The sequence below is a fragment of the Myxine glutinosa genome, chromosome 11 (genome assembly GCF_964187855.1).
Source record: "Myxine glutinosa chromosome 11, kmMyxGlut1.1, whole genome shotgun sequence".
Taxonomy (NCBI): domain Eukaryota; kingdom Metazoa; phylum Chordata; class Myxini; order Myxiniformes; family Myxinidae; genus Myxine; species Myxine glutinosa.
Genome location: NC_136271.1, coordinates 5,704,177 through 5,717,718, shown reverse-complemented (window position 1 = coordinate 5,717,718; position 13,542 = coordinate 5,704,177). Strand labels below are relative to the sequence as shown.

The 13,542-nt window shown below is 47.5% G+C and overlaps 1 protein-coding gene across 1 annotated transcript in view; it reads left to right on the top strand.

The window, feature by feature from the left end:
* The window catches only part of SLC24A4 (solute carrier family 24 member 4), a 247,878-nt gene that overhangs the window by 29,393 nt on the left and 204,943 nt on the right, over positions 1-13,542 (top strand). The window contains exon 3 of the mRNA XM_078765934.1: positions 6,316-6,392. Within this exon, the coding sequence (XP_078622060.1) occupies positions 6,316-6,392 (77 nt within the window). The remainder of the gene's footprint in view (positions 1-6,315; positions 6,393-13,542) is intronic.

The window sequence follows — 13,542 nt, the reverse complement described above, 5'->3', positions numbered from 1 at the left end:
GTTCCCAAGCACAGGTCGATTTCATTAACACGGAATGAAAAACATTTCCTTTGCGACCTTAAATATGAATGGTGGGGGTGCAAGTCACCTCCGTCAGGCCCAAGTTAAAAACTAGTTTGATCGTAAAAAGGCAAATGTTCTTTTACTGCAAGAGACCCACATCACACCTAACATGGAACATGACATGTGCCAAACTTTTAAAGGACAATGCTATTTTAGCAATCTGTCAGCCTCATCTGCTGGGGTTGGTTTTTTTCTAAAGCCAGGTCTAGCGTTCGAGTCTTGCTATTTTCATGAAGTCATAAAAGGCCGGCTTATTTCCCTTCAGTTCGTACATCAAAACTTCCGCTGCACCATTTTCAATGTGTACGCACCCAGTGAGAGCAGGGATCGAAAGGCCTTTTTCACCTCCATGATAAATCACCTGAAATCAGTTGATCTCGACCAATGTGTGTGCATTCGTGGTGACTTTAATTGCACCTTTGACCCTTCGAAGGACAGAAATTCTGCAGAACCTCACCCCGAGTCCCATGCGGACCTATCCCGTTTCTTTAAGACGGCCGGTCTACTTGATGTTTGGCGATTGCATCACCCCAACGTAGCCCAGTATACCTGGTGTCGATGTGCCAATGGTCGGGTGTCGTCGGCAAGACTCGACCGCTGGTACATTAATGTACCCTTTAGGAACGTCGCGGTCTCTTCAGGTTGTTTTCCGTCATTGTTTTCAGATCCCCATATGGTAACCTTAGATCTTTCTTTTCCTCGACCCACATGCAGAAATAGTTACTGAAAGTTTAACGTTAAACTGTTAGAAGATAGTTTATTTACAGACTCCTTTCGTCATTTCTGGGCTGAAATGAGTACTAAAATAATCTTCTTTCTCCTCAATTAGTCTTTGGTGGGACAACCAAATTCGAGTATTTTGCCAACAATTTAATTCACACTGTACCAATGTAAAACATATCACGATGGCTTGCTTGGAAGCAGATATCTTAAGGTTAGAGAGCAAGTTGGCCAATGAGAGCAATGCAGTGAACTATCGGTTGCTACTCGAGAAGAAGGCCCAATTAAGGGATTTGATCCATGAAAAAGCAGCGGGCACACTGGTTAGGCTAAGAATACAGAATATTAAGGTTTCAGATACCCCAACTAAGTCTTTCTTTCATCTAGAAACTGTAGATAAACCAACACGACTTATAACTTCGGTTTTGGACCCAGGGGGGAACATCCTTACTAATCCAAGTGATATAAGATTAAATGTAATCGATTTCTTTTCTGATCTTTTCAAAGCCAAAACGGTTTCTAATGAAATGATGAATGTTTTGACCTCTCATCTTCCTTCTGTGGCTGAGGCCCAACATCTAGAACTGGATGCTCCAATTACCCTTCCAGAGTTAACCGGTGCACTTGCTGAGATGGAGTCGGGAAAGGCCCCAGGCATTGATGGCCTACCCGCCGAATTTTTTTTGGCATTCTGGGACATTTTGGGCCCAGAGCTGCTCAACGTTCTGGATGCGTCTCTTTTATCCCGAGAGCTACCGCTCAGTTTTAGAAGAGCAGTACTCTGCCTGCTACCAAAGACCGGCGATCTCCGACACCTGTCAAACTGGCGTCCGATCTCTTTGTTGTGCACGGATTACAAACTGTTTTCCAAGGTCCTTGTGAACCGGTTGAAGACAGTTATTGGGGACCTGGTGTCACCTGATCAAAGTTGCAGCATCCCTGGCAGATCCATCTACGACAACATATTCCTAATCAGAGATTTGTTAACTGGTAAATGTGTCAAGGAGGATTTTGGATTGGTGTTTCTTGACCTTGCAAAGGCCTTTGATAGCATTGATCATAAGTTTTTGTGTCATGTGTTACAAGCTTGCGGGCTCGGTGCTAATTTTAGAGCCTACATAGTTTTGTTATATGCAAACATCTCCAGCTTGATCAAAGTTAACAACGAATTTTGCCCACCCATAAAGGTTCAGAGAGGGGTAAGGCAAGGTTGTCCACTTTCAGGTCTATTATTTGCCCTCGCCTTGGAACCTCTCTTAATCGCCCTCAGAAAAGATATCCCCGGACTTGTTCTTTCTCCAGGACACCCACCTTTGACCCTGTCTGCATATGCCGACGACCTATGTGTCATCATAAAAAAAAAATGCGACAGTGACACCTTGGCAAAGTGTTTGTTGGACTTCAACCTTGCCTCATCATTAAGATGCAATTGGGGGAAAAACAAGGCTCTATGGTTCCCTTTTCCCAACAATGCCTTACCTGTGCCACCGTTATTACCACCACAACCCCTTCCTGCAGAGCTAGTGTGGGCAAACGATGGCATCAAGTATTTGGGCGTCTTCCTCGGTCCTCCTCAGTATGTCCAGAACAATTGGGAGAGGATCATTGACCAGGTGGATAAAAGCGTTTGAGCCGATTGAAAAGAGCTCTACCCCACCTTTCCTATAAAGGTTGTGTGCTGGTTGTCAACAACCTCGTCACTACCCTTTGTGGCACCGTTTCATCTGCCTACAACTACCGGAGGTTTTGCTTCAAGCTATTCAGAGAAAACTGGTGGATTTTTTTTGGGGAGGCTACCACTGGCTTCGACCCAGCGCCATATGTTGTCCCTCGGCCGAGGGTGGTCATGGTCTTGTTGACGTGAAATGCCGCCTGTTGGCCTTCCGGCTCTGCTCCATCCAACGCTTGCTTTATGCAGAACACTCACCAGGCAAGCCCTTGGCCTGCTCTATTCTTCAACGAGCTGGGAGGCTCGGTTACGGACAGGAACTGTTTTGACCAACCTTCAACACGTCGATGCATCTCTACTTCCAGTCTTTTATCAGAGCCTCTTGAATGCCTAGCAGGGCGTTTCGATAAGTCGTCAAACAGACTCGTATGGCACAAACATGTTTTCACACGAGCCTTTATTTTTCAATCCACTTTTCCACGATATCCCGAGGAGTCGCGATTTCTGCCAACATTTTATAGTGGCCAACATTTAAAAAGTGTGTCATCTCCGGCATGACTCTGGACAGGGATGGAAACCTGCGAACGAGCTGGCGGACCTAACAGGTGTTCGGTCCAGGAGGTTAATCGGGAACATACTAAGAGCGGTGATCCGAAGAGGCCACCAGCTAGGCCTACATTGGACCCAGGATGCAGAGGTTGAGCCCACAGTTCCAAAATTAATTGTGGCTTTTACCCCCAAATGATCTGCCCCCCATGAGTACAGGGTCACCCCCCTTCCATGCTATGAGCAGCAAGAGCATTTATAGGTCTTGTGTGAAACTACTTCTTGGGGACCCACCTCTAGCTGGGGTTACCCGGTGGAAAGGACTCTTTCCTCCCGGTCCCCCCCTCTGAGCCTTTATGGGATACAATGTATGCTGGACTTATATCTAAAAGAACAGGTGACCTTCAATGGCGTTTGGCCCACTGGATTGTTCCTTCCAATGCTGTCATTCGTTTTTTTCCCCCATTTCCGGCTGTTGCCCCTTTTGTCCAGAGAGGGAAGACTTGTTTCATGCCTTCATTAATTGTGAAAGACTTTCTCCTTTGCTTTATTGGTTAAATTTTATTTCCCATAGATTGCGGATTACCTTTTCTTTGAAGGCTTACATCTTTGGTTTTCCTCCCAAAAAGGAAACTACATCTATTGTATTCGGTTTCCTAACCGCTACCGCTAAACTTGCCGTATACCTGTCACGGAAGGCGAAACTGGGCGGTAGACCCATGCAAGAATGCAGTATTATGTTTTTTTTTTAGTTCTTTGGTGTCAGCAAGGCTCAAACTTGAATTCAACCATGCCCAAACTGCAAACGACCTTGCAAATTTTATTGTGACCTGGTGTGTTGAAGGGATTTGTAAAGTCCAAGATAACAAATTGATAATTTCTTTATAATATATTTCGGTTGTTCTCATACACTGTTCCATGCTTCTCCTTGCCGGCCTTCTTCTCCCCCTTGTCTTGACCTACTCTTTCTTTCTTCCATCTCTCCTCATGTCTGGAAATGCGAATGTAAATTTGTACATATAAAAGTAATTATGCCTAGTTTAGAAATTATGCCTAGGTTTTCTCCTTGTGTTTTTTTTTGGTATTTTCACCTTTTCTGTTGTTTGGATTGCAGTGCACTGATTGTTTTTTCCTTTCGGGATTTCTCTGACTGCTGATTTTCCTTGAATAATTTCCTTTGGTGTTACTCTTGTTTTATACTTTTATAATAACAAGTACAAAAAGTTTTAATTAAAACAAAAGCCGCGTCGATGTTACACAATGCCTAGATGCAGCTGTGCCTATAATGTCGATGTTATAGGAACAGGACATTCCTATTGATTCGATTACTTGATGTTATTTTTGTGCAAAGTGAAAATATATCTCGGCAATTTCCCGTGTGTGGCGACGAATTTTTAATATATCTCGGCATTTTCCCGTCTGTTATTTCAGGCGGTGTATGACTGACCATGCCGCGATTTAAAAAATATATATCTCGGCAATTTCCCGTGTGTGGCGACACGTGAACGAAGCTATGCTCCTCTCTCCTCATTATTGTGACGACGTATAAATTAAATATTTCATCGTGACGATTGTCATCAAATGGACGAATTTTTAATATATCTCGGCATTTTCCCGTCTGTTATTTCTGGCGGTGTATGACTGACCATGCCGCGATTTAAAAAATATATATCTCGGCAATTTCCCATATGTGGCGACACGTGAACGAAGCTATGCTCCTCTCTCCACATTATTGTGACGACGTATAAATTAAATATTTCATCGTGCCGATTGTCATCAAATGGACGAATTTTTAATATATCTCGGCATTTTCCCGTCTGTTATTTCAGGCGGTGTATGACTGACCATGCCGCGATTTAAACAAAATATATATATCTCGGCATTTTCCCGTCTGTTATTTCGGGCGGTGTATGACTGACCATGCCGCGATTTAAAAAATATATATCTCAATGGACTTGAAGTTACAGGCCTTTGAGAATTCATTTCGTTCTATAAAGGGCAACTTTCATCGGATTTTCTCACGTTTTTTTTTCAACCGAGTCTAAAACTATGTTAGCGACTGTGAAAAATGAAATGATATATCGAATTTGATTTGAAAGAAAACTGTGTGAGAGAGGAAGACACCACGGGCCTACAAAACAGGCCTCAAAGCTATGCGAGTTAATAAAATGGTGGATATTTGTTTATATGAAGGCTCTCCCAGAATGGGTGGAGCTATGGTTCCCAGAATGGGTGGAGCTTTGAGGTTTTGTCTTCTCTGCAAGAACAACAAGAAGAAGAAGAACAAGAACAAGAACAACAGCAGAGGGCACTCAATGAGCAGCGTCTGCGACGCGGCTAAAAAGAGTTTAAAAGTCAAAGTCTCTCTCTCTCTCTCTCTCATCCTTCCTCCCTCTCTCTCCCTCTCTCTCTCTCCCTCCCTCTCTCCCTCTCTCCCTCTCTCCCTCTCTCCCCTCTCCCTCTCATCCTTCCTCCCTCTCTCTCTCCCACTCTCTCTCATCCTTACTCCCTCTCTCAACCTCTCATCCTTCCTCTCTTCCCTCTCCCCACCCTCTCTCCCTCTCCCCGCCCTCTCTCTCTCTCTCTCCCTCTCTCTCATCCTTCCTCTCTCCATCTCCCCATCCTCTCTCTCTCTCTCTCTCTCTCTCTCTCTTCATCCTTCCTCCCTCTCTCTCCCTCTCTCTCTTCCGCTCTCCCTCTCCCCTCTCTCCCTCTCTCCCTCTCATCCTCTCTCCTCTCCCTCTCTCTCCCTCTCTCTCATCTTTCCTCTCTTCCTCTCCCCGCCCTCTCTCTCTCTCCCTCTCTCTCATCCTTCCTCTATCCATCTCCCCACCCTCTCTCTCTCCCTCTCTCTCATCCTTCCTCTCTCCCTCTCCCCGCCCTCTCTCTCTCTCTTTTCCTCCTCCCTCCCTCTCCCAACGCCCTATCTCTCCTTCCCTGAAAAGGATTACTTCATAAATCCATTAATATGGTTATATGATCACCCCTTGGCAGAAGCCCAATTGGCATTACCATCGCCTGCAACGTGTCTTATGCTATTTGCAAGCTGGCCTTCAAAATCAGACCTTGACTTTGCATTCTCCATCATTTAAAATTCCGCAGTGAAACTTCTCATCAAGTCCTTGATATGCAGGATCATGTACAGTATAATACCTCGTTACTATGAACAAGGAATCTGGTAACATTAATATCTCCAATTTCTTTACCGTTTAAACCATCGTGAACATCATGAGCTTTGGCTTTTTGATTGAGAAGGTAAACTTGATGTCGAGCTGCATTTTAAGTTGTGATAACGTTTTTATTTGTTCCTCCATCAGCAATTCGCGAGTTCCCCAAAGACGCCTTCACCAACGACCAACGGAAACAAGGAGCAGTCATTTTGCACTTAATTTGTGTGAGTGCAATCCTCCATGTTGGATCACAACAGCCGGTGTTATCATCTTGCCTAGATCCTTTTTGGGTATTTCATGATCATGAAACTGAACGGACGCTCCTAATTTCTTTATTGGTTTGCTCTGCATTGATGGGAGAGTTTAAGGGTTTCTCCCACAAATTTCACTCGCACTCAGACATACACTTCCACGTTCAAATCGTTCTCGAGTCATTCATTCGGGACTGTGCACTCTGCCTTCCACTTAGTTGATGGGGAGAGCATAATCTCCAGCCAGTCACTCTAATAGTCATCAGACAGCTCATACAGTATATGTGTATTACTATATGTGTTTTACTATATTTTATAGTAAAGTACCTCCTGACCTCAAGGGAAAACTACTCATCGAGTAGTTTTTGACAAAGACATTGACAAAAAACTTGTGACTACTCATTGAGCGTCCATTTTAATGGGATTCTTCCATCTTCGTAGATTTTATGCACTTCAAAAATGTCAATCGAATGCGCTTATAGTCACTTGCTCTGCCCACATGAACACAAAACAAATAAATAAAAGCCGTTTATTTTATGCACGAAAAAAATCCGGCTTTTTCAATTTGAGACCGATTGGTCACCCTGTTCACCAAAAAGTGATATATTGGTCACTTTGGCCACAATTTGCAGCCTCAAAATGGACTCTGAGGTCGTGGCCACATAGTCCATGTTACTTCCTGCATAAAGTTGTATCTGTACGCGGATGTGAGAGTGAGAGAGTGAGAGAGAGAAACAGACACGGAGACAGACAAAGAGATAGACGGAGACAGACAAAGAGAGAGATGGAGACAGACAAAGAGAGAGATGGAGACAGACAAAGAGAGAGACGGAGACAGACAAAGAGAGAGACAGAGACAGACAAAGAGAGAGACAGAGACAGACAAAGAGAGAGACAGAGACAGACAAAGACAGACCAAGAGAAAGAGAGACAGAGACAGACCAAGAGAGAGACAGACAAAGAGAGAGAGACAGAGACAGACAAAGAGAGAGACAGAGACAGACAAAGAGAGAGACAGAGACAGACAAAGAGAGAGACACAGACACACAGATGCAGACACAGAGACAGATACAGAGATACTCACACTAATATATATATATATATATATATATATAGAGATATATATAGAGATATATATATATATATAGAGATATATATATATAGAGATATATATATAGAGATATATATATAGAGATATATATATATATATATATATAGAGATATATATATAGAGATATATATATAGAGATATATATATATATATATATATATTGTTACAGACACGACTTTGATGTTAAGGTGGGCCGAGCGGAATGGCCGTCGCGTCCGCACAAATTACCCGATTGTACTCGAACGTCGACGAAGCCGCGCTACGCTGGCTCAATAGGAAAGAGAAGACACCCGGCTGGGTTATAATGACACAATACGACACCAGGGGTTCAGTTCTCAAGACCTCCGGAGGAGGTTATATTCGTGCGGAAGGTCAGATTACAGGGACGAGAGGTACATCATAGGAAGACAGGCACTTAGACACAACCTTATATTATTCCCGACAGACCACAGAGAAACAGGACAAAAACTGACTCACACGGGGATTGATGACAAGGAAAGCGGGTATTCGATGGCCAGCACAAGGTGCACCTTGTGCTCAGGGACAGGATGGCGCGGCCCAACAGATGCAGGAGGTCTCTCAGCGCTCGAGGTGGCGTCTTGTCGTCTCAAGCTGGGGGCGCATCTGTTTCAGCGCTCGCAGGTCCGTCTTTCTCCAGCTGGGGGCGAATCTCTCCAGTCTCCAAGCTGAGGCGCATCTGACGTCACATCCGGCGCGTGGCCGCGTATATCCGGCGGGGAGTGACACGCCCCTCGGCTCGTTAGCTCCGCCTCGTGGAATCGGCACGTTGCTTCTCATTGGGTGCGTGCGGGGGGGGTTACTGGCTCCGCCCCCGACGAGGAGCTGACAGCCAGCCCCTTCGGGGTAACCCCGTGGAGCGCATGGTCTGGAGCTAATCGAGCCGGTGTGAGGACGCATCCTCCCCCGCTCCGCCGCCATCCCCTCTGTTGTTGTTGTAATTGTTGTTGTAGTTGTTGTTATTGTTGTTGTTTGGGGAAGAAGATGGGAGGAGGTATGGGAAGGTCCTAAACTCACTACTGGTGCCATATAATCACATTCTGGTGCAACGAAGAGTCATAATTAATGGAAACGAGGCCTTAACTGACATAGATTAAGAATAACTAGGAAGATGTCCGAAAGTTGTCTACGTGTGGTGCGGTGGACCTGGGCACGACATTTAATGGGGGAATAAGGGGAAGGTCGGCTCTACTGATTGTTATTTACATGCAATGGGACTAGGGAATGGGGGACTGGGGAAAGTTGGGGAGTATTGGAAAAAATAGGGGGAATATTTACAAGCGGATATGGAGGCCAAATTCCATATTCGCAACATTGCACCCTTCTCTACCCTCGGGGCGTCCCGACCCGATAAATTTTTACCTACTTTAGTGTGGCACGCAATGTAGTTCCCTCTACTATTAACTCTACCCTGAGTGCGACAGTTTTACAGATATTCACCAATGAGTAAATATGTCCCCCTGCGACGTTGCACACCCTTCTCCTCACAGAAACACACCCACAGGATAACCGAATCCGGAAAGAATTCTCAAACTACACATACAGCCGGTAGGGAGCATTATTTACACGACTACGCTGCTATTTACACTACGATCCAGGACCTGTTTTTGGAGGAACACATGCAGATGTTATGCATAGAGAGAGCGCGCTTGCCAACATCGATACACCAACCCACGAGTGCTCTGTGGCCGACGGCCTTTAATAACGTGCAGAGCACCCTTTCCCAGCATCAAAAGCACCACCCCACCACCAATCGGTGCAGTCACCATTGTTCATTGGAATAAAAATAAATTCGACAACCCCTAACCCTGCAGGTGTCTCTTGCTCTTCTTGTGGTGCACTTGGTGTTAATTAATAGTGGTTCACCTGTATGGCATAGGTGCCACGTTGACCCATAGGTCCATCCCCGGGTGGTGCTTGGCCGCAAACGAACTGCGGTCCATTGTGGGTGGCCACAAACATTGCGGTCCATATGGTGTATCGATCCCGGCAGCAAACAGCGAAAGTGCAGGCCCACAACTGCGCAGCCAGCACCTTCTCTCCTCTCTCTCTACCCCAAAGCCAGATCCTCGGAGGTGGGAGACAAAAGAAGAAACAAGTGAGTAAGGTGGTAAGGGCGCAAAAGTGCACGCAATGTAAGGTGATGCACACTGGGGGCACATGGGAACCAGGTGAGACAGGTACGTTCCTATCGTACGCCCCCCCCCCCCACCAGGTAACCTACATGGCCCCTCCCTTACCCCTTACTGTATCCACAAAACACAACACTACCCATAAACATCTACTTTACAAATCAAAAAACATCCCTACTGTCTTCCCCGTTCCTCCCATAAACCAAATTCGTCTTCTCTCCCTCCTAACCAATCAAATTTGCCATTTTCAACTCTCATCAAAATTTGCCATCTCCAACTCAACATCATAATTTGCCATTACCAATTCATCATCAGTCCCTCCTAGGGAGGGAGAGATGGAATCACCCCAATGTCTCATCCACGTCGTGATGCGTCTCACAAATCCTCACAGCAATCTCATTTCCTGCACACAGAACAAAGAAAACACAGGTGTGGAGTCATCATCATCACCACAGGTAAGTGGCTGCGTATGGTGCGACAGGTTCATCAATCCTAACTATTTCCTAAATGACTTTAACAACTTTACACTACCCGGGGGCTTTCTCCGGCCAAACCATTGGCCCTCTTACACTATGGGTTCTAAAAACCAATTCCCATTGGCCAAACTGTGGTGCTCTTCAATTTGGGGTCTCACTCCCCCGATTCATCTCCCGGTGCCCCTCGCACAATTTCTGGGCTGCGGCGTGTACCTCTCCCAGTGGGTCTACCCACCTGCACACCTCCACCACTGCAGTTGCCTCCGAGCTTACCTGCTCCTCACCCTAACCTAACTACCTGGGGAAGGCCCTCTGGCTCTCTCCCCACTCCGTGCCCTCTCTGGCACTGGGCTGCCCGATCCACACCCGGGATCCTCAGGCACCCACTCACAACTACCGGCTCCCAGAGCCCACCTGCGGCCTCACCTGGCCGACATCCTCACAGTGGTGGAGTGCCCAACCAACTACACACACTAACAGGCTACACGCCCAGCCATTTCCACAACACTAATGCACCCATTCACAACACCATTCTGCAACCGCACCACAAATGCCAATATCCAACCACAATTTACCTGCACCCTCTACCTAACACTTACACTACCCGCCCCGGGTGCTCGTGAAAGGGGTCCACTCTTCCCCCATCCACACCTTCGCACCATGCACACCACTCCGTACCACTCACTCCAACTCTCTCCACACACCTGTACCTGCACACCTGTGCTCTCACACCTGGTGCCACCTGCACCCTTCTCTCCCCAAGCGCATTCGCGCTGATCCACACACTCACTACTCATACACTGCTCCACACACCTGTCCAGTTGCACACCTGTGCAATCACACCTGTTCAATTCTCACAAACACGGCATCATCTCAGCTAACTACTCCCTTCTGAAACTTGCGCTTCCCAGTCGTCCCTTTAAACTATTGCGCTCCCTCGTCATTATAATCCACACTAATCTACCTGCGTCCCCACTACAGGTATCAGTCACTAACTAACCTTAACGTTACCTAAGGTCATCTTCGCTAGATCCTCCCCCCTACACACCATATCCTAACCCACCCGGGCTAGTTTTCACTGCCATACACCCCATAAGCTATTGCTCCTTTGCCCCCACGCATGGGAAGGATGGTGGATTTGCCATCCCACCACATCGGGGGTCTCTCACTACCAATTTTGCACATCAAATTTCAACAAATCAAAAATTTGGCCAATCACTGCCCATCATCTGCCAATCACTACTGCCAATCCCTTGCCAATCATCAAATTTTGTTTTTCTCTAATTTTGGGTCCAAAACACTAACCTCATCACCCAGTCTACTCACTACTGCCTCTCGGTGCGCCAATTCCTGTCCAAAGCCCGGCTTCGTAAAGCCAAGCAATGGATGCTGGTTGTTTTGTGCCAGCGGCTGGCTGCATCCTGCACTCGGTGCAGGGACGGGGGCTTACCCGGGCCGAGATCCCACGCATCACCTCGGCGTGGAGCCATCCAATGTCCCGATCTCGACCTGCCGGCACGTCTCAACAAAACGTGGTCGCCATGACGACCCTTCCTATCCAGCCGCCCGCTCCGCCTAGTGGAGCACGGACGCGGCCGTTCAAAGCGAGGCCCGGCACGCACCGAGGGCCCGATTCGGCTATAAGTCGTTCTAAACTCTACCCCGTCTAACGTCGATGCTTCACCTGGACGCTTACACCCCGCAGCCCGTTCCTTGCTCACACATCCAGCCGTGCCCATGCTCCTCGTACCTTTCCTTACACACCCAGGTACCCTCATTCCACTCACAGCCTTGGTCACACACCTGACCACCGAACACTTTGGCACACATTCGTTGGTAGCACACCTCACCAACACACTTCTTCGCGCCCCCTCCTCGGTCACCTCCTCTGTGACAATCACAGGTGTGCTCTCATTCGCACACCCAACCACGTGCCTCACCACTAATTCCAGCGTGCATTCCCACTCACGCTCTACCATTCCAGGTGTGCATCCTTCCATCCCAGGTGTACATCCTCGCTCACCTGTCACAACTAACTCACTCTCCTTGTCACTCTCAATACTCTCACCACCACTCGTGACAACGCACTCACCCTTACTCTTGACAGCGCACTCTTTCCTCATGCCCCTGTCCGTTACACACCTTTCTCGCGCACACTCTCCCGTTACACCCTCTGTAACACTCACCACAGGTGGACACTCTTCCTTACTTCTGACAGCGCACTCTTTCCTCATGCACCTGTCCCGTCACACACCTTTCTCGCGCATACTCTTGCGCACACTCTCCCGTCACACCCTCTGTAACACTCACCACACCGCGCTTCCACGTGCTTCCTCGCACACGCGCTACGACCGACTCACTCTCCGCCAGCACCCTCACTCCTTGGCACGCACTTTTTCCTCACACACCCCAGAGTCGGACTTTCTTGCACACCTCCTTTTTCGCACACCAGACCTGTCGCACACTTCACCAACGGCCTCTCACGAACACCCGGGTCTATCTCGACCCCCAAGCTTCTTAAATCCCCTGGCGCATCATACGCATGACCATATTGGTCACCACTTACACCGGGTCCTCTTCCTCTTCGCTTCTCCTCCATCACCTGCGAATCCCTCATCCGGTTAATGAGCACATCATCACGATCCAAACACAGACTTTGGACCAATTCTTTTATCTCCTCTTTTATCTCTTTCTTATCCCCTCTCCGTCGCTTCTTAATTTCGCTCATCCCTTCTTCCACTTCTTCTAATTTGTGCTTCACCTCTTTTATTCCCCGGTACGTCTCCTCAAGCTCATCCTCTAAGGCTACCTTGACCGTTTCCATGTGCGTCCTCACCTGCCGGTCCTTCGTCTCCATAACCTCTATCACCTCGTCCAACCTCGTTGTCAGTCCCTCACGTACCATCTGACATTCCCTCTTCGTCGCTACCAAATCATCTTTTAGTTCTTTCTGTGTCGCCTTTAAACCTCCTAATACCGCAGTGTTCCTTTGAACCTGCTCCACTAACTCCGTCTGTCCCACCGTCAGCTGCTCCACCTCCTGCGTCAGGTCCTCTATGCCCCCTTGTAACTTTACAGTCCCCTTTCTCACCTCTTTCTCCATGCGCTCCTTACAGTGCCTCACCTCCTCGCGCACTTCCTCCGACCTCCTCACTCACTCCTCTTCTGATCTCCTCTCCCATCACTTGCATCTCCTGCCCAGATGCCACCCTCATCTGCTCCATTTCCTCCCTGTGAGCATCCAGTTTGGTTTCTACCCCCATTCTGACCCCCTCTATCTGCTGCCCCATTTGGTTAACTTCCCTTTCCGCTTGGTCCCTCATGTCCCTCAATTTGCCTTCCATCCTGTTTTCTAACCCCTCTAACCCATTTTTCACTCCCTCTAT